At 38.8% G+C, this 26,677-nt stretch overlaps 1 protein-coding gene across 3 annotated transcripts in view; it reads left to right on the forward strand.

Annotated features, from left to right (window-relative positions):
- The window catches only part of prkn (parkin RBR E3 ubiquitin protein ligase), a 179,500-nt gene that overhangs the window by 59,692 nt on the left and 93,131 nt on the right, over positions 1–26,677 (forward strand). For 2 of the 3 annotated variants that reach the window (XM_041251298.1, XM_041251299.1), the window contains exons 3-5: positions 16,193–16,433; positions 18,904–19,022; positions 24,038–24,121. In XM_041251298.1, coding sequence (XP_041107232.1) covers positions 16,193–16,433; positions 18,904–19,022; positions 24,038–24,121 — 444 coding nt within the window. Of the gene's footprint in view, positions 1–4,990; positions 5,078–16,192; positions 16,434–18,903; positions 19,023–24,037; positions 24,122–26,677 lie in introns of those variants that run through there. The other variant, XM_041251300.1, reaches the window with a different exon arrangement.

Below are 26,677 nucleotides of genomic sequence, written 5' to 3' on the forward strand. Positions count from 1 at the left end.
GTTGTGTGGAGTCGAAGGTCTTGCCGGTTCTAGTGTTAAGAATGCTTGGGCTTTCATTTCTTGTGTTACTGATATTACATTATATATAGGTACAATATATAATTACTGCATACATATTTGAGTTATTTCTGCTTTGTATCTTTGTATCTTTGTAACCATTACTTCATTATCATAACCAATTATTGCCCTGTCCTAAGGATGGCTGGTGGTGACATCAGACCTGGAAGAACACACAGTACTGAAGGTACAACAAATGGAAATCCACAGTAGATTGGGTAATGAATGGAAATCCACAGCAGATTGTGGTAATGAATGGAAATCCTCAGCAGATTGTGGTAATGAATGGAAATCCTCAGCAGATTGTGGTAATGAATGGAAATCCTCAGCAGATTGTGGTAATGAATGGAAATCCTCAGCAGATTGTGGTAATGAATGGAAATCCACAGCAGATTGTGGTAATGAATGGAAATCCCCAGCAGATTGTGGTAATGAATGAAAATCCCCAGCAGATTGTGGTAATGAATGGAAATCCTCAGCAGATTGTGGTAATGAATGGAAATCCTCAGCAGATTGTGGTAATGAATGGAAATCTTCAGCAGATTGTGGTAATGAATGGAAATCCACAGCAGATTGTGGTAATGAATGGAAATCCTCAACAGATTGTGGTAATGAATGGAAATCCTCAGCAGATTGGGGTAATGAATGGAAATCCACAGCAGATTTGGTAATGAATGGAAAGCCACAGCAGATTGGGGTAATGAATGTGCTGCGGTGCTTTTATTAAATAAACTAAATAAATAAAAAGGTTGAACAAACAAAAAACACTCAGACAAAACAAACTGCACGTTGGCCAGACAAACAGACAGACAAACAGGGGTCGAACCCTAAACAAACAAGTATCCTGCTGGTGTTTCCAGCACGAATAGCAATTGTTATATTAATTCTCGATCTTATTCTTCTCACTTTCCCATTCTTTCATGCTGAACACCCAACCCCGAGTGAGTGATCCATGCCTCTACAGTTGTGCCAGGATTCAATTACTAATTAATCACATGAACTAATTTGTGTATTCCCTGTGCTCACATACTAATACACATTTTATCTGCATGTGAAGTGATTGTGCAATCCCCGTGCCTAAATACATATTACAACACTCATGCTACAGAGCCCAATTTATATCCCGTGCACTAATATATGTACCCCAACAATAACACACTACATACAACATATAACACAAACTATACAAAGGGGCAGGGCACCCCGCCACATGCCCTCTTCCTCAAAAATGGCACTGATTATTCATGTTTAAAGCAGTTTGTAGCGAGGAATGTATTGGTGCATGGTACACAGGCATTTTCTATGGAAAATTGTATTTGTTCTCTAATCCAGTAACTTTGTACAGTACATTCATAGTTACTCTCAATCTAGAAACTTTTATTTTTTTATGTTTGGAAGCCCTCAGTTCTGTCATATTATTGCAAAAAGCAATAAATAATAATAATAAATAGTAATAATAATAATTGTACTAAAACTAAACTAAAACTGACTGATTACTGTTGATTTATGCATTCAAGACAAGTCTGTTAGTGTTAGTTTTAGTCTCCCATTATTATCCACGCCCAGATTACTGAAGTTTAGCAGAAACTCATTAATTGAAAATGTCTGAATTGCCGCTGTGGTATGGTGGAGGTCTGCACAAGTAAATAGAGTGTGTGTGTGTTTTAATTTTATTTTGCAGTGATGGGGTTAGTTCTATCCCTGCCAAATACACCTGTGAAATGTGGCTGGGTCTAGATTGAATGATTGACCATCAATAAAATCTCAGTCACATGGTATAAAAGCAGGGGAAAGCCTTTGTTAGCTGGAGGTAATAGGGAGTTAAAGGGTGAGTAGCAGGATCTGCACACAGCTAAAGCACTGAGATAGTGGTTGCTTGGCTGCATTTTTTGTTTGTTTGTTTGTGTAGATGTTTTCTTTGTTTAAACCTTTTGGTTTTGTTAATAAATACACTCTGTTGCGCTTCTACTGCACAACTCCTGTTTCTGCGCCTGCTTCCTGAGGATAACCAGCCTGGGCCGTGACACTACGTAACAGTCACACAAAAAAATAATTTCAAATTTAATGAAATACAAAACAGGGAGATGTTCCAAGCTTTCTTACAGGATCAGTTTGTAATCGTATATAAAAGCAGCCTCTTTCAGATTGGCTGCATTCACTCAGCTGTTGCTTGTGATAATACAGTCTTGTATTCAGAGTCTGTTTCTGTTTGTTGGGTTTTAATTTTACATGAGCAGTACATTTTATTCTTTTAAGTGCTGCTAGTTTAATTGGGGTTCTGCACAACTTTAAATAAATGAATAAGTGACCAGAATGAAAGACACTTTAAACTGTAAATATTTGTTTACAGGATTTACTGGCATTTAAACCATCTTAACCATCCAGCTGCAGAACTGTTTAAAATTGGTCAATTATATTTATTCAGCCATCTGAGAAATAATTATTTGCCTTAAGATGCGATATTAAAAAAAGTTCTTCAAACTAAGTAAACTGCTGTGGGTATATGATGAGTAGCAGAATCCTTGTTGAAATATGCTGGGGCCCTGTAACACCTCTGGCCAGTCATTTAAATGCTGGTGTTCAACTTACTTGCTGTGCCATAAGATTGCCAATAGGGTGTGAGCCACCAGGGGAATCAATTATGGCACTGATTCAGCATGATGAGGCCTTGTCTCAATCCATTTTAACTTGAAAGTGCATGGTAGGCCATGAACTACACTTCATTTTTGAGAGTGCACCTTATGTAACATTCATAATAAAATCTGTGGCGTCATAAATACAGAATGTCTGGTGCTGTCGGGAACCCTCTGAAGATCGGTTGTCTTTCAGCAGGGAAGTGCTGATTTTGTTTTCTATTTGCATAACAAGTCCTGTGAGGGACAGCATATTGACATAAAATGATAAAAAGTGTGAATATTTCTTAATTTCCAGTCCAGTCTCTGTGTCTTTGTGACAGGGTAACATCACGGCCCAAGCTGTAACCGGCAGGGAGAGAGACTCAGAGACAAGAAGCTGCAGTGAAGCACTATTGTGCATGTTTAATTACAAATACAGTACACTAAACAAAACACATTAACAAATAAAAAGGCATAAGGGCCAAAATAAAAGGTCTATACAAAACTCATGGTCATAAACACCCGTGATTTCCCTTCTTATACACCTGTGGCTGGAGCCTCATTACCCATTAATCATTCAATTATGACCCCAGCCACATTGCCATGTGTTATCAACACACACACAAATACATCTTATACCGACGGGGCTTCCGTCCTGCCACAGTCTTCCACCTCTATAAGGTATTGTCACAGGGAGCCCTGTCACTGGTTCGTGGAGCGTGTGTGTGTGTGTGTGTGTGTATGTGTGCCTGGGGGAAATCAGCTGTGATGCACAGCGGAAGACACATTGCTAAACGACCAGATGAGCGGAGGCTTGTCCTACATTAAGCTGATTGGGAGGTCTGGATTGGCTAGGGGGCTTGCCTGGGGATGCTCCGCAGAGCTCATAAATGACCTTGCAGCTTGGGGCTGCTGCAAGGCCATTGCTATACAGACAGGTGCTGATGAGAGCGTGTTTGTTTACATCCAGGAGGGAAGCGTCTGCTTTGCAGGAACTACTACCACTGAGCCCTTTAAATGCAAGACGGGGTCTGTGAAGGCGATTGCCCAGCTGGGACTGTCAGAACGGCCTGGAGTCGCTGGGAGCCCCGGACTTCGGAAGCGATAGAACAGAAGTAGATCAGTTTAGGGGATGTGGATTCCAAAACAGTATAGAGAGGGTTACCGTAGAGTAGCAGGTTCCTGGAGTGGGACGTTCCTTTTAGTGGGACTAGCGCTCGTCATTTTGTGTGGCAAACAATTTGTTTTGGTTTCTTTATTAAATGTAACACTAGGTCTACCATTGCTGGTACCCTAGTGTCATCACCTGTGTTGAAAATTAAATCTGCGCGCCTGAGTGGCGTATCAACACCAGTGCTCTGTGTCTGTGTCAGTATTTTCCAGTGACTACCCACAGGTATGTTAATCATATACTGTTAATTTCTTAAGCGTCTACCTTCAGTTCAGCACTTGGATCTGTGTGTTGTGGCAGCTATCTTTCAAGCCTATACCCCTAGTAAGTGAAGTGACAGATTCTGCACGGCTGTCAAAACAATTTAAAATCCTGGCATGAATGGAATATAAAGTGACCCTTTTGTGTGGAAGCAATTGACAACCAATCTTGAGATAACAAAGCTCTTTTATGTGGCATACTCTAGGTTCCGTATTTGGGCTTGGCATGATTTCTTATTTTCCATTGTTATCCATAGTTCATAATAGAACATTTTTAACAGCATGCTTGAAATTGGAATATTCAAGCTAGCTCAAGTGCTTTATTAGCTCAGAGGAAGTGCATAACAAATTGCTTTAAAACTTTCAAATTAACTGTAACAATCACCACCAGAAAAGAATCACCTTCTGTCGATGTTGTGTCCCTAACTAGAAAAAAGAACTTCAGCTTTATCTGAAGCTTTTAATTGGTTAAAAAAAAAAAAAAAAAAAAAAACACGTTCTGGCATTTGCTTTGATTTTAGTTAGACTTGTACAGGTAGATTACTTCTGCAGGGAAATGTTGAAATTCTTATTGTTTTTTTTTTTTATAGTATATAAACGGGACTTGTTGGGTCTACAGCTCTGCGACTTGTTGCTCACAACCACACTGCCCCTCCCCCCACTACCCAATTGTGAAGACAGCTTGGAAAGCAGATCATAAGGAACAGCACACATATACTACAAGATGATTCCTTGAAAGCAGAGCCCTACTGTCCTCCATCCAACTAGCATGTGGATTTGTTTTGTAACAAAGAGAGAATGGGCACAAAATACTGAAGCAGCTTGATGTCTTTTGCCAAGCAGTCTTAGTAACTACTATTGTATACAGTATACTCTTAGCTTGTCTTAACTGTGTGGGTTCTGGATTGTTCAAAAAGCATTCACGATTCTTTTGATCGCGCTGATCGGAACCTGATGGGCTGAAACAACGCAAGGTAAAAATGTATGAATTTATAAGTACAAAAAAACACTTTGTCAAATGCCTTCAGAACTCATGATTTGTTTTTGAAGTTGTTCTACAACATGGTGTCATAGGATTATCATTACACAAGCTATTAGAAAACATCTTGTGCTCATGGGTTAGGAGCCAGACCTAATTTGTTTTCCAGCTTGTTGGGACAGAAGTGGAGGCCTAATCCACTGTATCATTTACCTGGTAAACTTGTTGAATTGCTCCTGCAAAAGTGGTGATTTGTTCCTGTGGCTCCCAACATAGATTAATGTAATGCTATGAGCACCTCATTAGACATGAGTGCTTCAATGAATGATAATAAGTGTTCCTAATTTGCATGTGTAATTGAGTGCATTGTGACAAAACAGGTCATTGCATAATGGTAATCAACAGCTATCAACATGTGAAACTTCTCAACACTGATATCACAACCATTGGTTTTGTGTTATTTCTTGATTTCCTCAATTAAAATATTAAATAAAAGTTTAGAGAAAAAAGTTCTCTCATATTTATGTAAGGGAAAAAAAATATTTCCTGGCCCCTTGATAAGACTGGGCCATAAGGTTAATTAATAAAAAAAAATTCAACAGAACATTATTGTGCAGAACATAAAAACAGTACTTTATTTTGATTCACATAGCCTTAACTTATTCTAACAGTTATTTATTTATACAATTGTTATAACTTATTTAACAGTAGTATAGGCAAGTTTCACTAATTTCCTTTCTTAGTCGTAGAAACAATCTTGAGAAAAAACCTTTTTGAGGTCAAATTTTCAAATCAATAGGAGATAGACCATTCAAGTACACAGCATCTTAAAATTATAACATATAGATCAGTGGTCACAGAAAATACCCAAACCACTGGTATTTATTGTGATCATCAATCAGTGTTTGACCTTAAAAGCTGGGTAGCCACAGATGAGAAATTCTTAGCAATGATCTATATCACGGTTAGCGAGCAATATATGTGATAGAGGCAACAGGCGGTACGTTGATGAATTTGTTTTGGATAACATTTCTGTACTGGTAACAGCCACAGGATGGACGTCAAGTAGCAGCTGTGAACAATCCATAAACAGCCTGGGTGTTTTAAAACTATAGTCTAAGATGGGTCCCAAAACTAATCATTTTGACCAAAACCTTCAACGTGTCAACATAGCCAGACCCAGGCATTGTGTAAACCATATGCTATCGTTTACCCTGACCATAATATCGTTTCATAGTCATTTGTGGTTCTAACAATGACGAGTTGTGAAGTAGAACTATATTCTGAATCCCATGGTATTAAAATTAAATTTTTATGTTGTTGACCACGGTTTTACTGTGCTTCCTTATATCACGTATACCCTTTGTAAATCAGGTAAATATTTCATTTTATAATCATGATCCAAATAGCTGGGGAAACAGCAGGACCACAATAATCAGTTGTTAAGATATTCACATGTATTGCCCATTAAACCCCAGTATAGCTCATTGTTTATGAAATACTTGGAACCGCTGAAGTTATTTTGTGAACTATAAGAGCAAGAATGCTTTTGAAAGCAGTCATAGTTTAGCTGTGCACAGACTGAGCATACAAATCCCTTAATATATGAGCATTACTCAAAAGATTCAAATTTGCTTATCTTGCTTTGCTATTGATGGCTATACGGTATCTTTTTGTCATTAAGGCAGAGGCAATGTAGGTGTCTGGTCCCAGAGAAGTTTCTTAATAAAAATGTGTCTGATATTATTATTTGTTTTTAATTTTTTTTTGTTATTTATTTATTTTTCTGCATGGCTTTTTTTTTTTTTTTAAATTAAGGGCCAAAAGTGCTTGTTAAGTGTGAAAGTAGAAAAGCATGACTTGCTGTGATGCGATGCCTGAACGTTCCAATCTTCTCTTTAAATATCATCCCTAGTGTTGATGCTGGGAGAATGCTTTTCTCTAGCTCTGACACAGTTAAAATTGACTGAAAATACTCACGTCATGTCAAAGTAATTAAATATGAGAATACGGGGTCCTGTTTAAGCAACAAGTACAATGGACAATGCAAATGTTTAAACCTGTTTATTGGTATAGAACTCGCAAGAAACAACCTACTCTAGTTGCGCTGACAGCCGCATGATGGTCATGAAGCGGTTCTTTGCTTCTAATATGTTACAACTGTGTTCCCTTGAGAAATGTTGCCTTGGCCCTTGCCCTTGATGCTGAAGTCCCGAGGTTTCATTGTACCAGGGTATTGATTCTTGCTGACCAGTGGCAGTGTATACCTGGTGCTTCCTAGTATGACTACCTTAAGACTGTTTTTTCTTTTTTCTCTTTTCCTTTTCAGTCTGTCCACTCATTTAACTCGGGTCTTAGAGAATGGCAGCTGAAAGAAGTCTGATAGCCAAAGTGCTGTGATTGTGATGGGGTTGTATTTCGACTAGGGATCACAACCTACTTAACAACAGAGGCACCACATATCAGTGCTGTTAGTTCCTCTGAAATGTAATAAATCCCTCTGCACGGGATTTAAACATAAGTAATAATAAGGATATCACCACAAATATGCAGAGTAATACCGCAGATAACTCGATTCAGCACAAAGCGTGTTCATCAAATCGTTTCAATGACATTACACACTGAGAGATGTATTAGGAAAGCAATACTAACACTATAGAAAAAAATACATTTTCATACAGTGTATTATTTTTGTAAATGTCTCAAACTGTTTATCTGCTTGCTGTACAGCTGAAAATGTTTCAGTTTCTGTAAATGTGTGTATATATTGTGTGCACTTAAACGCAGTCTCTTGCCTCTGTCTGCTATTCCAGCCTCTAGCCAGCCTTGACCGCCAAGCTACCCTTCCACTATATCCATAATTGAAATGGGCTAGTAATCACATGGATGAAATCAAACAAAAAACTGACTAGACACTTGCGAGTGGCAAGGACATATAAAGGCTAATACTGTGTGAGTGCATTGTCTTGGTACTACAGCTTGTTTTAAACAAACACTAAAATAAATGGGTAAGCTTTATTGTATGAGTCATCATAATTGAATATTTTACTGATATGTAATTACCCATCTACTGAAGTTCAATTATGTGTTAATAAACAGTCGATACATATTCAATAAGGAAATATAGCAGTGTCGAAATAGCATGTGTCTTTCCTGTTTATTGGAGCCCGAAACTACCAACAATGGTCATAATAAACAAACTCAGCGTACATATAAAATATGGGCACAGTTTTCCTGTGCCAGTCTAATGCTGGATACACTCAAGCACCCTATTGCATATCTCCTTTGGTCACGATTTTTTAAGTTACATTTTGCTAACTCTATGGAGGTCGAGAAGGTGTCCTGCCAAAACTATATAGATAGGAAACTTGGCATGGTACAATTAAACACAGAGTGCATGAAGGGGATATTGACCGTTAACACGTAACTTTAAAAAATGGGTAATAATTATATGTTCATTTAATACTTTATCTATAACAAAGTAAGAAGGGTAATACTTTTTAAAAAATAGGTCATTGTATAATGACACAGTAATCTTCAATAATCAACAAAAAGCACAGTAGCAGTTGAGCTACTGTTCCCTGTCAGAAACTCTGAGAGAGCCTGCCTGATTCTGTGCACGCTGTGCAGTAATCCTTTAAAGGTCATTTTCTCCAAGCAACTTGAGTGTGTGAGATTCAGCTTCTGGAAAGGCAGTGTCCTTCTGATCGTCCCTGATGTCCAGCTGTCCTTTGCCAACTGATCCGTTACTAGTCAGCAGTGGCTTGTTTGTCCATAATAGCTGGTATATGGTCTGAGCTAAGTATAATTGTAACAAAAAGGGACCAGCTTGAAAGCAGGGGTTTGCTGGATTCCAGTGGTTTTAAGCTGACATGACATTTAGGCAGGCAGCAGCAAATCTTGTGCTTATTCGCCTGTCGCAAGTCATTCCCATCTCTGATGTGTGTAGTTTTGACAGTGATCTTTTCCATCACTTATATGAAGATACTGGGGTGCGTTCAGTTGATCTAAATGACGGCAGCTGTGAATGCTGCCACTGAGGTAATATAAGTTTGTGTACCTCTCTTATGAAAATGTGCATCTCTTTAGTGCCTTTCTGTCTGCAGCACAATTTAAGGTGAATTGTAGCTTGGTAAGTTCCTGCTATTTATTTTATAATGATTATTGATCAAAGGCTTTTATATTCGTTGATACGAATCATGTAAATATTAGTCTGCATGCTTAAACATCTATGCAGATATACCTGCAGCCAAAACGCTCTGGCATTGCAATTGGATTAGGCAGTTGAATCAGAGGATGAATCGCTCGAGTGTAAGCAGACCCCAGGGTGTCCAACGCTGTTCCTCAGATGACTCCTGGGAAAATAACTGAAAATATTTCAAGGTGATGTATTAAAATTCCATCAGACAAAATATCCTTTCCTGACATTTTCCTGATCCTTCACAGCAAGCAACTCATTATTAATATCTGAGGAAGGACTGGCGTTCAGTTTGTAAAGAAGGTGCTGTCTCTCTTCTCATCACAGAGATAACAAGGTGTTGTTCTGAGCCCAGATTATCTACAGCTCTTTATATTGAAGCATCAGTACCGGCACCAAGCACAGCAGTCACTGATCACGGTGACTCGTCCCTGTGCTGACTCTGAGTGCGCTTAACGAGGTTCATAATCAAGTGGGAATGACCGCTTTGTATAATATTATTGCTAGTACAGCATATGCTTGCATTTGAAGACATTTTTCTTTCTTTTTTTCCTATGAGTTTTGCTGAGTGTAGACCGTTGTCTACAGTATAAGCACAGTTGATGCATCCTGTAGTTATAGTTATTATATGATAAGTGCTGCCTTTATTAAGGTCCTGTGTTTTAATAAAAGGTCAGTAATGTAGGTCAAGCTTAAGCTGGATCAGTCAATCAGAATCAAGCTGTGCTGTGCTGTGCTGTGCTGTGCTGTCACGTTTGTTTATTGAAACTGCCCGAGGGCTGTTTATAATAGTGAGGGAGATGTTTTTTCGACTTACACAAAGCCAGCCCTAAAGTTGTAGCTATTATGCAACAAGTGTTTTAAACATATCTTTAAAAAGAAGTGAAGTGCTGTGTGTTTTAACACTATTGACATTTACCTGTATCATCAGCTAAATGGTATTAAAGTTAGTATGTGTGGGCGCCTGCAGTATTGCCAGCAAGCCAAAGTAGGTCGTCACTAGATGGTGCTGGCGCTTACTAACTTACAAAGGCTGATTAAATACTCTGTCTGGCAACTTGAGCCAAAGCTACCTATAAAACAAGTAATTGCAATCATGACCACTCATAATGATATTTGAAGCTGCTAACTGTTTGAGAGCTGTTACCTGATTATTTAGAAAGAATGAGAAGACCTGAGTTGCTTCTTGCTCTGTATTACTGTGATGATGTGATGTGTAGTAGGCATAGATTTAATAGGAGCACAATTATTCACCTTTTTGAAGAATTAGCAGCTAACTACTGAATAGTTGACATGTAGAGTGATGTATTCCATGTGCCTCGGGGATATGGGATGCAGTGCTATAAAAATGTGATGTAGTTTTGCATCGTGGGTCCCCTGTTTTGGCAGCTATGGGGTATTTTTCTGTTGCCTGTCTATATATAGTGCCTAATTTGTGCCTGAGCATGGAAGAATATTGTGCGTAAGAGCAGAAGGCTGAGGAGACAGGTATACCTTTTGAGAGGTTAGGGCCAGTGGAGAAGTCATGTTAGGTAGACCGGTTTGATAAAATAAGCAGATCTTTCTTCTCATATAAATGCTAAAAGGAAAGTGTGTTTACCACTTGAAACACTTCTTAAATTTTGGCATACAGTAGAAAGTTGCATAAAAATGCCAAATAGCACAGAAGGGCTGTCAGTGCCTTTGTGATGAGCCAGATGGAGTAACACTGGCACTCCACACAGCAAGCACTTATTTCCTTCTGAAACATTAGGGGAGGTTTTCAAATCTTTTTCTGTAAAGTGTAAATAATTTTTTTTCAAAAGGTAAAACTGTAATTTTAAAAGGCTTTTATTAAATGTGTTTATTTCTAGTTATTTGACACTTGCAGGTGATTTCTGACTTATTTTTTAAAATTGAGTAATTTATGCTTTCAAGTAAAAAGTTTAATTGTTGTGAATTAATAGGTGTGAATATAGTGTGACAGGTGAGATCTTTTCAGTGTTAGCAGGTGTGTGTACTTTAGGTAGACTGCAGGGACCAAGTGTTAGATTTATGCACACCTACTTTGTATAGACGACAGTATAATGTAACTTAATTCTGTACCCTGAGGTTTATCTGACATACTTAGCAGAAGCCAAGAAAAGTCAGCTCTACAGTATCTGTCACTTAATTACCTGGCACCAGAACAGTGAAAACACTGCACTGCAGCTAGTGGGTGTAACATTTGTAATGCATTTTGGCACATGAAAGGGAAGAACATGAAAGCTTTCTCCGGCACAGAAAGCAGGACCCCAGGAGAAGATAAACAAGCAGTGTAATAGGAAAGTGACAGAAGCATGATGAGCCTGTGTTATAAAAGAAAGTCTTGGGATGAGGTCCCTCCCTTGTGATGAAATATAAGCAATTTACTCTCAAGATTTCTGTTCTTGCACTGCCAAGACTGGTTTGGCTTTCGCTGTGATTCCAGTCATAGCAGTCAGTCACCATTGAAAAAATAAGAAATCTACTTGAAAAATGTAGAAGCAATGTGCTAGTGACGCAGATCTCAGTTCCGTTCCTGTTCAATGAATGGCTCATTTCCTTAATCACCTTTGCTTGTATCTGAAGATGAGGTTACCATATCTATTTGGGGGTACCAATGTTTTTTGTAAGAAATGGGTCTGAGGGGGATCAAATTCAACATAATAAATCTGTTAGTAAAACAGAAATAATTTCAGAAACCCTTTTGGATAGCATATTTCATTTTTGAAGGGGTATATGACGATTGACCCTGAGGTTGATAAATGTTTTTGTAAATTGTGTGTTGGGGTAGAAAGAAAACAAAATGCTACTTTTGGGTTGCAAATCTCCCTTAAGAGCCATACAAAAAAAATAAAATAAAATAAAAATAATAAATTCCCATTAAGGGGATCCACGTTAGTGTTTGAAAACAGTGATTCTTCAGTTTTAAACATTAAGAGTAAACCTCACAGCGGAAAGAAATTCACAGTGACTGCACTTAGCCAAGGTAAATTGAATGTTGTCGATGTTCAAATGTGGTTTCCATTGTAAAATGTTATTTATTTTATTTTATTTATTTTTTTATTATTATTTGTAGTATTAGGGCTGTATTTTTATAAAAAAAAAGTGTTATTTCACCATGTAAAAATAGGTATGTCAAGATATTTCACGATTAAACATAACGGCCCTTTGACAGGGTAGCTGGGTGTTTTAAGGCAGTCAGGAGGTAGGAAAGAGACTCAGAGTTCAGGAACTGCTGTTTTAAGCGCCATAGCGCGCATTTATTGATCACAGATAAATCAACAAAAACACTGCTCACAGAGCAAAATAAAAAGGTTTAACAAAAACGAATCACGAACACCCTGACCGTAAACACAGAAACAAAATAACTGACACAAGGGCCAACATAAAGGTTAAAACAAAAAGACTACACAGTTGTAGGCTGGGTATTAGCCTTCACTACAAAGTTACAAACACTCAGTGTAAACTCACCCCAAAGTATCTGCGGTTCGCCTTTCTTCGCATTCGCGTCTTGCCATTTGGCCTTTCCCTAGCTCCATGTGCCTTCTTGAAATGCATAGAAGCTATCTTGGCCTCATTGAGACTCAAAGGCATCAGAGTACTCAATAATCTGGACGACTGGCTAATTTGTGCCCAGTCTCCAGCACAGGCAGAGGCCCACATGGAGCTTGTCACTGGCCACCTTCAACAGTTGAGCCTTATGGTGAATCATGTGAAGAGCCAGCTCTTTACAGTCATTCTCCTGTCTACAGGTGTGCTTGGACTCTGTCGGATTATTTTTCAACTCAACAGAGCACTCACTGTAGTAATGTTCCAGAAACTTTATGGCATGATGGCTGCAGCTTCAGTTGAAACACGACAGCCTGTTAACAGTCCCACCACTGTCTAAAGGAACTCTCTTGGTGGAAACAGCAGACCCATCTACACATAGGCGTAGCACTGGACAGTTTCACCAGAAGAGTGATTGTCACCTTATTCGAGGTAGACATATAATTGTCCGTACAAACAACACAACAGTGGTGGCTTACATTAACCACCAGGACGGCCTTAGGTCATCCAGGCTCCATTATGTGGCCCACCAGTTTTTGCTCTTGCTCTTTTGTTTTTAGAGTGGCAAACTGGTTGGTGGACCGCCTATCAAGGGGAGTTCCCAGCACCTCTGAGTGGAGGCTTCACCCTGGGGAGGTGAGCCTCATCTGGGTGAGGTTCGGGAGAGCAGAGATAGATCTCTTTGCCTCCCAGGAATCAACCCACTGTCCCCTCAGGTTCTTCATAATAGGAGGCGGAGACCCACGGGCAATAGATGCCTTGGCACATTAATGGCCGAAGCATCTGTTGTATGCCTTCCCACCGCTTGGCCTGCTCCTGCCGTGTCTGGAGAAAATCAGGCAGGACCGGGCCAAGATGCTTCTAATGGACCCTTATTGGCCCAGAAGACCGGTTTCAACTCTGATACAGGTCCTGAGCGTCCAGCTGTAGAGACTACCGAAGTGCCTCAACCTGTTCAGTTGGGATCGGGGGCACTTATGGCATCCCGACCCATCAAGCCTGCAGCTCTGTGGCTGGCCCCTGAACGGCAGCATTTGAGCCATCTGGGTCTGTCCAACAGGGTTATTGACACCCTACAAAATGCCAGAGCAGCGTCCGCCCATTCCCCGTACATGTACAAGTGGGGCATCTTTCAGATGTGGTGTCTGCCTCGTGGGTTTGACCCCACGACTTGTTCCGTGGCACTAATACTGCAATTTTTTAGGACCTGTTCGATGAGGGGAAATCCACCTCTACATTAAAGGTCTATCTGGCAGCTATTTCATCTTGCAATGTCAAGACTGACTCGATCTCTCCAGGAGCTCACTTCCTGATGGGGCAATTTTCCTGTCTGTGGAATTGGAGGCTGTCCACCCACCTCCTTTCCAGTCTGACAGAGAGCAGCAGCTCAATGCACTCTCTCCAGTGCAGGCCCTGGCGTACAATGTTGACAGGATGAAAAGTTTTTTTTTTACCAACTGTCTCCACCGTGAACCTCAGATTATAGAACTGACTGGAAAAAAAAAATGCCTGCAGGATTATATAAAAGGCTCACCCAAGTGATATCAATGAGTGTTGACTCTCGAGATACCTTATAATAATTAAAAAAACAAAACAAAAAAAAAAACACACACATAAAAACACTTGTGTGAAAATGTCTCATTCATCTTGTCCAAGGCCTCTGTTTGTTGTTGCTGAACGCTTGCTATGCTTACATTGTTAACATGTGTACTGTCCATGATGGATTTCAAGTCTTATTGGTTTCTTCTGACGTGATTCTCATCTGCCCATAAACCACATAGGCTTTCTGTTCTGCTAGCACCCGAGCTCTGTTGGAAAGGTACAGTGTGTGCGGTATCTCGTAGAACAGGATTTATTTTCAGCGTTTGCAGCAGTTATCTTGACTATGGCTTTCTGCAGCACAATTGAGATAAGTAGGCTGAAAAGTCCATAGCCTTATGAATCATATCCACAAGGGGCTGAAACTCAGGCTCTCTTTTAATTATCCAATCCATTTTTTCAGTTTTAAAAGCCAAGGTGTAGATAAAATATTACTTTAAAGTTCAAATATCTGCTAATAATCAGTCGTAATTTAAAAGCTTTATAAATAAAGGAGAAATGAAAGGGACTGAAAGGTATTTACATTTTGTTGCATGTAGATCTCTTAAAAGGGCTCCAGGTGTTTCAAAATGTTAAAGAACGGTGCATAAAACATTAATCGGTGTTCATTTTAAAATGCCGATATTATACTGCAGGCAGCAGCAGGAGCAGGCCTGTGTGGATCACATAGTGACATTGCGGACAAGCAGATTTCAATGGGAGGGCCTGTCCTATAGCTCAGACTACCCTTTTAACTGACATGGTGGTGATAGTTGATATTTCATTAAGAGAATACTTTATGCTATGGCTGAATTAAATTACAGTAAAATGACATTTCCCTTTGCGAATTGAAATATTGCATAAAGTATTGACCTGTTCTAGCACACTGGCTATATACCTATGTAACAGTGTCATTCTATATTCCAGACTGGTGTTAGTGAGAATGCTGCTCTCTCTCTCTCTCTCTCTCTCTCTCTCTCTCTCTCTCTCTCTCTCTCTCTCTCTCTCTCTCTCTCTCTCTCTCTCTCTCTCTCTCTCATACACACACACACACACACATATATTTTTTTAAATGATCTGGTCCTTTTGTTCAGTGGTTAAGGTCACTGTTGCTGATTCACCTCCATCCTCTGTCTGTTTTATGTACTGTAGTGCGGCCTTAAACTTCACTAGCAAAGCATTTATGAATCCTGGTATTGTTTTGTTGTTCCAGGATGTAAGACTGGTGATGTTCTGATAGTTAGTGAAAGTCAGTCTAAAAGTTTACAAAGTCAATAAAACAAAAATGGTGGTTCATTCAAAACCTATTATTATTTTTATAACTATTGTTATTTCTTTCTTAGCAGACATTTCCTTTTCTAGGGTGACTTACAAGCTTTACAGAATATCACAGTACAAAGTATCACATTAAAGAATAGTTTCAAAAGTAAAGGTGAGCCTTAACTGGGAGCTGTGTGGAATAGTCGGTGAGGAAGTGACAAATTCTATGTATGTTGCTGAGGAAGAAACGATAGGAGTGTGCCAAAGTAGAGATGTGCTGAGAGTAGGAGAGGGAAGGGTCGAGGGTGACTCCAAATGGCAGGAACGAAATTTACCAAACTAGAAATAAACAAATCAGACAATGTATTTAGCAGTTGGTAAGCAGTATAAAGTTGTTTGTGAATAGCAAACATAGGTTTTAGACAAAACTTGCAATTAATGGTTATTTAGTTATGAAAATCTCACATAAATGTACTCCAGTTGTGTTAAATTGTTTTTAACTTCTACTTCTCATCTTCCCAGAGTTGTGATCTGACCCATCAGAGCACGGTTCATGTTGTTATGCACTCGCCACGGCAAAACAGGAGGGCGGCCAGAGAGATGGGAGCCATGAGCAAGGGCTTGCAGAGAGGGCTGCTGAGAGAAGTAGGCAGTCTGACTCGGGTAGAGCTCAGCTCATCTGTTCTGCCCACTCATTCAGCAGGACTGGCTGCCATACTGGAGGATGAGCTCAGCAGTGAGCCAGCGCAGACTGACCCAGCAGGTACCGTGCAAGTATTTCAATCCGTGCCTTCAAGCTTTGTCATTTATGATGTTGCCACCGCCAAAGAGAAAAGCCAGCAACTCCTACTAATAAGTCTGTCTCCCAAACGTGTCTCAATTATTCATACTTTATTCATTAAAAACAAATTTGGTGGCAACATCTAAGAAGTGATTTTATTTAACTTTTCCTGGGACGAAGCACCTTGTGTGTGTGTGTGTGTGTGTGTATATATATATACAGAGAAAGAGAGAGAGAGAGAGATACACCTTCAGTTTATTTATGCTTAAATGGATTAAATGATTGCAGATTGATGTCATATTGTAGCTCATAGACAATCCGGGCAGTCCGATGTCTGCGCAGACTAACAGCATCAATATTATAAAGCAATATGGTTATAATATGTACTAGCCAAGAACACCTAAAGCAGACAATAGAACAGCCTCTTTAAAGCTAAATATAATAATACTATCCTTATAGTCTGCTTCAATATAGGTGAGATACAAATGCACAAATGATGAATACCAAATACAACACCAGCAGTCAGCCTCATACAGAAATTCTTCAGGGGAGGGATCAGTTGGGTCTGTGTTACCAAACCCAACTGATAAATAAACTACTGTTTTGCACCGATATTTATGGGACTTTTCTCCTGCTTTGTGCGTCAGAAAGCATAATTAAACTTAACACATCTGCAGTGGTGCCCAATTTCCCCCCCCAAAAATTTCCAACTGACAAAATGCTAGACAAATATACTTGTCCTTCTTAAAAAAATACTTGCCTCCTCCCCGTCACACAAAACACACAAAAGTGAAATATAACTTGTATGATTTTGGTTTTATTTAACAGCAAACATAATCAATCAATTAGTGATTAACAGGGGCAGGTCTAGCCTTGCAGCTTGACAGGTTCACTAATTCACAAAAGGTTCTGTGTGACCCGGCCTCACCTCAACAAATTTATAACATATTTTAAGGAAATGTTTCTTTCAGTGCAATTGGGAACACATTTGCTAGTACATGTGAGTAACATACTAAGAGTACTGCACCCCATATATTGAACTATTTTTACATGTTCTGGTTCAAAATTCATATGAGATAATGATAAACCTTGTATATCATTGCATTCAAACATAATTTTGCAATGTTTCACCATGTGTGCAGGCTGAACATGTCATTGGTTCTGCTTGGGGCAGTTCTACACTTCTGACATCCACATTGTAAGTTAGGTATGTGCCTGTCATTTCCTCTCTTCAGAGAAATTCTCCCACAGGGAGCAATGATTCTGGACTGGTAACTGTTATGTTCATGCATTTCATCACTTCCAGCCAAAATATCTGAGTGGGCCAGAATTCACTATTTTTCTTGTTAATGGGTTCCCAGGCCTCACTTTCATTTTCATCATCAGTGAGGAACCCCCAAAGCAATGAAGTTGGTTCTATCGAAGGACCATATACTTCTGCTGCATAAGCCTTCCATTCAAAAGACACAAGCACTTTCTACAAGAGAGAAGGGCTTCTAGAGAGTCACTTGTAACAGTGTGTAGTTTAGTGAGCAAGACAAAACAAGTAAAACTACTTTCAGTGTTATGTATCATTAAAAAGAAGCAGCAATCTTAGTGACACAAGACACGCTAATGGTAGGCCTTGTATAGTCCTCTCCTTCCCTTGTTTCTCCCATGTTCACCTTCGCTAACTGCCATCCTCGTTAGTTTCTTTGGTCATATCATAAAGCATTCTTTTGTAACCTCTAACAACTAGTGCTGCGTGTTTTTATTTCCCCTTCATACATTAGCATAATGAAACCTTTTCATTAAAATGATAAATTAGTCAAAGTTCAATTTATAAAACCCAGTTGGGTGGATTTATTGTGAAAGTATCACAGTTTTCCTCTCAATCCCAGGCTTTTAACCCTAATGAGAAGAGCAGCTTTTTATTAAAAATGTTTTCACCATGTTGCAAGCTCCCAAAGATCAGTCAGAGGAGAGATGTCGTGCCTAATGGCTGCAGTATAGTGGGAGTGCTCATCTTTACTTCACTTAATTATCTGTCACGAAGATGTCTAATTACCTTTTAGTTTCAAGCTGTTCCTTGCTAATTGGAGCTGATATCAATGGCTGGATCCCAAATGTCTTTCGAGTGCATGCTTCTGCCTGCCAAAGGGATTTTATTTCCTTTAAATAAAAAAACAAAAAATTTGAAAAAAGATGTCACAGCTGTTTATGCACTGACAAGAGGACACTGCCGCTTCCTCTTTGACATGCAAAAATAAGAAGTAATAGACATTGTACTGAAACAATGTGATTCCAATGTAATGAGTTCAGGCACTTGCAAACCCCCCCCCCCCCCCCCCCCCCCCCGTGTGCCTGTTTTCTGTTCTTCATTCTAATTAATTGGGTTGATTGATGTTTGTGATGTACTGGAAATAAAGTGGTCTTCGTTTATAAGAGCTTTTTTTCTTTCTTTTTTGAACAGATTCAAGCCACCGCAGCAGCTTTTATGTATTCTGTAAGACTGTTTGCAAAGCAGTGCAACCTGGGAAACTCAGGGTACGATGCAAGAGGTGCAAACAAGGGACGCTGACACTGAGCAGGGTAAGATATTTAAATCAGTGGTGTGGTTCCAGTGTAATTGTAGGCGTACATGGCATTTAAGTTGTTAAGGTTGCATTACTAGGAGTGTAATGTATGAGACTGCAAGTGATTGAGAGGGCAGTAGGAGTAGGGGAACAAGCACTGAAAAAAGAGCTGTATTGGAATTAAACAAAACTTGCATCACAGCCAATGAATAAATGTTCCTGGTACTCTAGGGATGAATCTTGGTTGCTAATATTCAAGTGTAGTACCTGTGTTGCTTCCCATTGGCTCACTGGTATTGTAGGTTATTGTCTCCTGAGATCTAGATTGCAGGACTCAAACATCCCTGCTCATTTTTACTTTCATTCATAGACGGTACTTGTTTGTTGTTTTCACACTTGAATCATTGGAAGGATTTGTTTCTCCTTCAGATTACCAATCCCTGATTCCTGCTAGAAGTCTTTGTTCTGCTGTTCAGTGACCGCTTGCTCAGGGAGAGGGCAGCTGTAGCCCCAGGCTCACCCATGGCTTTTGATGCTTGCTAATGTAGTGCAGCCAAATTAACAGTTTGAGTGAAAGGCTAAGCTCCAATATTACTGGGTTTTCCTGACCGTCTCCACAGGTGCACTCAACTGTGAAGACTTTCTTTTTGTATTTGGTCTCTGTTGTCTTGAGTGGATTACAGTGGCAGATACACTGGGTTGTCTTCAGTGGATTGAAGTGGCAGATGCATTTGTTGTTTTCTTTTCTGTTTCTGCTCAGAGAGATTGGATGACTTAGTAACATGTTTGTTTAGGAATGCAGTGAGTCTCGGTGACCTTTTAAGTACTGGTGCTGGATCTAATCTCCACTGTTGCTATGAGTAACTGTCAAAATGTTTATGCTAACTAGGCACAGAAGAAATGGAAATTGTGGAAGGAGAAATGAACACTTGCCAAATGGAATATCACAATTGCAATAAAATGTTAACATATCACAATTTAATATTTTTTAATAAGTCAGGAATGTCGTTTGGTGGACATGCTCGATATAGATTAGGAACCATCGCCTACAGCCACATCGAAGAGGCAAGAATGAACAACAATTGCTGATTAATGGTTGTTGCATCAGTCAGTTCATTGCAGTTGTGTTCGATTTGAAGCCTCTCATATATTTTATACATTCTGTTGCTTCTTGCTTTTTAATAATAACTTTTTGGAATGCATATGTTATGTTTAGGCTTGCTCCTATTCGATTTTTTATTTTTTTGCCAAATCGACGATTAACATTGATGTTTATTTTGGAAAGAATTAACTGTTTTTTTTTTATTCTTCAATTCAAGCAGAAAATGGGTGAAATCTACCTTTTTGAGAAATGTCCATTTAGTGAAGCCCCTTTGTCATATTCAGCATGCAACAAAACCATGGTTACCAACATTCTAACTGAAATAACGTTCGGTCACAGCAGAGCTATACCTTGTAAAAATAAAGTTCCTACACAAATTAAAAAAATTTCCTGCCAAGGGTTAAGTGTTTTCCTTTTACGCCCATTTTCAAATCAAATTAGTAACTGTCACCGATCCCTAGCAAAAGCCTATCTACACCATAACCCACTCATTTCAAAAGTAGCTGCTTTGAATGACAGAAGATTGAGCTGGCAAATGAAAGTACAGAGTCGGTACAGGTCTTGATGATTGACAGTCATTTAAATGAATGAGAGCACTCTGGCACTGCTTCAGACAACGAGATCTGTCAGAACTAGGTGAAATGACAGTGACAGTGAAACTATACTAACAGATCACTGAGGTGATTGACCAGCGACCCTTAGCCATTCAGAGTGGAGTGGAGACAGGACAGACAATAAGTATAAAACTAAACAAACTATAGATGATTTCTATTTTTTGGTATGAAAAAATAGCGAGTTTTGAAAAAAGATAATACAGCAGATAGCACTGACTGAGCAATTTGTTCTCAGCTAAATCAATAGCTTATTTAATGTAGCTGTACTACAAGACGAGACATAAAATCTGGAGGGGCAGGTGCACTAAAGTGTTGCGCCTGTCGAAATAGTTGCAAACCAGTAGCAAACGAGTCGGAAGTCTTGGGTGAAATGTACTATACAGGCGCAATGCTGTTAGCGACATTTTAGGGAATGCTTTGTGGCAGCAGTTTTTCTTTGTGGTTCAACCGTAGGTCAGTATGTAGTTACGGGCATTCCTGCATACGGCCTTTCTCTGCATCTAAAACTATATTCGACTTGCATTTTCTTAAATCTTCTCCTACCTTTTAAACATAGACTCCTAGTCTTCTAACCTTTCAGATTGCTTTTGGTTATCATCTGATAAACTGTTGGTTGCAATGTACCTTCGTTTGCACTGGTTACAAGCTGATAGCTGACCCACATTATTCTGCCAAGACGCAGAAGGACATCCCGTGACATGAAGACAGCATGGCTGTCCTCTAGGGTCTATGCTGATGCAAGCATATTCAAGCCAGATGCAAAAAAGCAGAGCACCTGAGCACAGGAATGTGTATTCTCTTGGATCTTCATGCTCACAGCACATGATCAAAAGCGACAGAGGAGGACGGCTGCTTTTACAATCAGTCAGAACAGATTTCAGCACTGGACGGTTACACGAGAACAGAGGTACTGAAAAAAAAAAAGAATGAAAACAGAGAAAAGGTTACACCATAAAGCAATAATGTTTCTATGATTTTTTCACTATGACCTGTGCAAAACTAAGCATATCAATTAGTTTTATTTTGTTTTGATACAGATTAATTTTGTCATAAAGAATACGGAATTCATATAGTTGTGTAAATAATTAATTCCTGTATTTGCCTATTCACCCCTCTATGAACCATTTATTTGAACTATCTTGAGCTATAATGTTACAACTAGGCCTGGCCGTTGAATTGGCGCTACTATAATAGGACACCTATCTGTAGGCCTGGAGTAAAGAGATAAGAGTCTTAAGTCCAGCTTGTATTGCCGCAGTACAGTTTGTTACATTGTAATTCTGTACTCTGTTTGATTCTGGTACCAGAATTTGTTTTAATCGCGTAGCATTCAGCCTAGCAGGTGATAGTAACTGGGGTTACCACCTTTTTTTGTGTGATGGAAAACCAGAATGCATGATGTAGGCGGCAAGTGAGTGTTGTTTGCCTCGACAGCTTTGTAGAGCTGCCCACAATTACAATCAGGAAGTGTGTGTTTTTTAATTAAGGCTTTTGTTTGCAAAAAAAAAAAAAATTTGCAGAAAAGGGTTTAAAATGAAATCCGTGTTTTATTTAAAACAGCACAATAAATGCTGTTGTCCAGCAACGTTCAGAATGAATCAGAGCCAACTGACAAAGTTAAATTAATAAAAAATAAATAAATAAATAAATTTACAACTTAGTCCAGTAAGTTTATATTACAAAATGTTAACGAAGCACCAAACATTAAAATAAAAAAACAGACCTTAAATTAAATTAGTGAGGCATTGGTTCTGGATTAATTTTTCAGACTAGGACCCAGGCTCCTTTAGTGCAAGTGTGAACTTGGGCAGGGTGTGGAATTGTGAAGCACATACTGCCAAACCATTAGGTGTTAGCACCCTGAGGTATTTAAAACAGCATTAGATAGCAGCTATTGACAGACGCATTACAGGGGTCATTGTATGTTAAATGGACAGCTCAAGCCCCATCACATGCTTGTTTTTGGTGACAGTCCTGCTTGTACATTCACCAGCCTGGAAAAAATGGGTTCATATGAGGGAAGCTCTGAGGTTACAACACAAAAGTGCTCTGAGCATTTTCTCTCCTCTTCCTATAACTGAATATTTGGCTTTTTTTCTGAAATTAAATACATATTTATTTGTTTAATTGAAGTGTTTGATCTAGATCTTAACATCACTTCAGTACAGTGCAAATCTGTGGAATGAGATGCCTGTGAATTACTGGCTTTATACGTTTTAGTGAGTTAATTTATTCAAAATACTTGGTGTTAACAATTTAAAGAAATGTTCTGTGTATTTTTTTTTTAAAATGTCTATTTCTGTTTCTATTCTAATTTTAATACCAGTAAGAGATAAACATTAAACTGGAAAATGTAGCCTAATGTTTTAGTCTTTTGCATTTATTCTATACTTTTCATACATAGTTAAAGGGTTGCATTTATGTGTGTTTTAATATTTACTTTGTGTTGAATTTGATGCTCATAAAAGCGGTGTTTATTAGCACTGATACTGTAAGCCCTATATATTCCCATGAGCCAAACTGCAGCATCCACCTTTCTCTTATCTAGCGCTCCATAATTTCAGTGAAATTCTGTGATTTTATTAAAAATATGACAGTCTATGTGGTAATGCAGAGTGAGGCTATTACAACAGTTAATTGCTTTGGACAAGATGACTGTTAAAGTAAATGTCTTCATGTGTTAATGGTTGTTAAGTAAAATTACAGTAGCTATTATGTTAAACTGCTCTCTTAAAGAATAATTTATAAGCTGAATTAATGGAGGGGGTGAGATTTTTTTTAGATGCAGGATGCCCTTAATCTACCTGGTCATTTTTCTTAGGGAAGTGTACATTTAACAAAATTATCCAGGTTTCAATGAGTGGTTTTCATGTTATTGATTAAAAAAAAAAAATCATATACTTATATCATATCTGACAATCACAGTTCATCTACAGTAAAATTTAGATGACTGGTTCCTAGAACCCAATTAAAAGCGATACATAAATAAGTAGTTTACTATTGGGAATGCCCAAGTTTTATTACAATTGAATGGACAGCCAGATAAAGCTAAACGAGTAGGTGCCTATGATTCTACTTAGGTGCTTTCACTGTATACCTGTTGCTGGGCACATGTATCTCTCTTTATGAGACTCATACAGTTACTGTTAAAAATATTAAATCAGCTAGCTGATAATTTGCATTTTATTTTCCATAATGGCTGTATGTTGCATCATGCCGTACACGAAAAACAAACCAGTGAGTATTCTTCCTTCTTACCAGTATGGGGTGTTGATGTTATATTAATTTCAATTTTTGTTTTTTGTTTTTTTGCAGGGCCCTTCATGTTGGAAAGATGTGCTTATTCCAAATAAGATAGCTGGTGTTTGCCAGTCTCGGGACTGTGACGGGAATGTGGCGGTAAGTAAAAAAAACTACATAAAAACATGCATGATATAAAAACAAACTGTCAAACCACATTCAAAGCAGACACGTGCTGTGGTAGTGTTTCATTTTAGCATTCAAACAGAACCATTTGTGTAAGCATGGAGGTTGGGTGGGAACCAGGCTCCAGTGTCCCACAGCAGTGCCATGCTCTCTGGAAGCAGCTGAAAAGGCTTGAAAGATACAACGAACATGTCCATTGCAAACCACTAACAGCCTAGATAAACTAAAAAGTGAAACCAGTGTCCACTATAAATGCCAGCGAACGGACCGGGGGGGCTGCTAAACAATTTTGTAAATGTACATCTGAGGTAGGAATGATTCTAGATGTGGATGAGCCATTTGTTTGAATTCATCTTGTAAGTATCTCTTATCTCCCTTTATGAGAAATGTAAATGCAGTTGATGCATTGTGTTCGTTGTCAGAGTAATTTTCCACATCTTACACTTGTAGTTGTTAGATTGGTTCATAATAACCGAACAAGTAGATGGTTGATTAAATGTTCTGGTTTTATCACCCAAGTGGCAGCATGAATTCAAAAGGTGCAAATGAAACTTCAGAGTCCCCACGGACACATTTAAAAAAAATTATAATAATAACAGGAGCTTCTAAAGCAACACTTTCATGTGAATTACCAAAACGTTTTGTACTAACAGCTATTTTTGCTTGAATACCCCTGCTGTAGACAATAAATCATCCTCAGAGACAATAATAAAAAAAAAACAAAACAAAAAAAAAAACAACTAATGCCTACACTTGAGATGCATTGAGCCATGCAAGCCTGAGTTGAGATGTCTGGTAAATTGAAAGTTAGACTGCCTCTTGTTTATTGTGTTGTCCTTCAATGTGCAAAAGCATGAAAACTCTGAAATCTTTACATTTAAGGCATTTGAACCGAGTTGTATTGTTTTGTATATTCACAAGAACTTAAATTAAGCTGCAGGATGCATCAGGTGTATGGGGAGATTTTAATAAAATGACTTAATATATATCTCTCCACAAATGCGACCTTCAGGATTCAGGTTTTGGTTTTGGTTTTAGTTTTGCATCCAGTGCTTATTAGACAGAGGTTCAGCTTGCTTTTAAAGCCTATCAAGATTTATCCTGCACATTAGTGCTGTAGAACAGAATTGTTCAGAGCTCTTTCATTTCTCCCAGCTCCTCAATAGCCAGTGCTCAGTCTGAGATGGGTCTATGACAATTTATCACCATCAATTCATCACAAACAATTTATCACCAGGAGTTCATCACCAGCGACAATTCATCACGGAGGGTCCATTATCATATCACAGCTGTTTAAAACGCTATAGGTGAAAATGACCGGTGCGGCACTTGTAGGTAGTTCAAAATGTCGGCGCTTCTAGTGTTAAAATAAAGGTTTGAAAAGCAAACTTGTTATTTTTGTTTTGTTTTTTTGCTTGTTTGTTTGTTAGTTGGGTGGTCACAAGCTAGTAAAAGTTAGGACATTATGGGTTTTATTTATGTAGTTTATAAGTGAATACGTACTGTATCTGTTATTTATGATTTATTATAGGTCTATTTGTTTTTAGCACAACTTTTATGATATATTGTGGCCTTAATCGGTGAGGTATTGTCCGTGATGAGTTGTCGCTGCTGATGAATTGTTGGCAATGAATTGTTGGTGATGAAAAGTGCATGACAGATTGACGGGATACTGTGTGGGGTGCAGAGTCCTACCATACAACAAGGAGAAAAGGATTGGCAGTCATTTAGTCTTTTTCTTCTAAGGAAAAATCTTTTCAACTCATCAGTACTGAGATTGACCCACCTGGCCTTGCACGGCAGAGATCCAGAAACACTAAATTGAAAGGGCAGCCCCAGGACTTCAACTGACAGGAAGGGCTGTGATGTTAACACCCTAAACTATTAAAGTTGAACTATTGTGCTTTATTGGCACCGTGACAGAAATTCAAACATACAGTAAAGCAAATACAAACTGTTACCTGAATAGAACTGTATGCAGTGGTTTGCTGATGGGATGCTGTATTCATTGAGAAGTACTGTACCACTGTAAATTAGGGACATTTTTTGTTGTTTTAAAAGGTGGTGACCATGGTCTTCTCCCCTGTCTCATATCACAACCTTTTGAAGTTGGGTGTGAACTGTTGGAAGTTTGTTTTCTTTTTCATGTTTTTTGTTAGATCTGCACATTTTCACATGTCGTTGGTTTTTACATCCTTCAACAAGACCTATATAATGGAAGTGTCTGTGGGGGCATTCCATCAAGGTTCTTGAAGTCTTTTTCAGTCACAGTAAATCACAACAACATCCAGAAATAAACAATATATATTTTTTATATATAACGCCTTTCATAGTAGACCACCATCACAAAGCTCTTTACAAGATATGAGACTAGGGTGTGTGAACTATGCATCAGCTGCAGAGTCACTTACAACAATGTCTCACCTGAAAGACGGAGCACAAGGAGGTTAAGTGACTTGCTCAAGGTCACACAATGAGTCAGTGGCTGAGCTGAGCTCTAACCTTTGACCACAACTCATATCCATCATT

Source organism: Polyodon spathula, chromosome 5, assembly GCF_017654505.1.
Source record: "Polyodon spathula isolate WHYD16114869_AA chromosome 5, ASM1765450v1, whole genome shotgun sequence".
In the NCBI taxonomy this organism is placed as follows: domain Eukaryota; kingdom Metazoa; phylum Chordata; class Actinopteri; order Acipenseriformes; family Polyodontidae; genus Polyodon; species Polyodon spathula.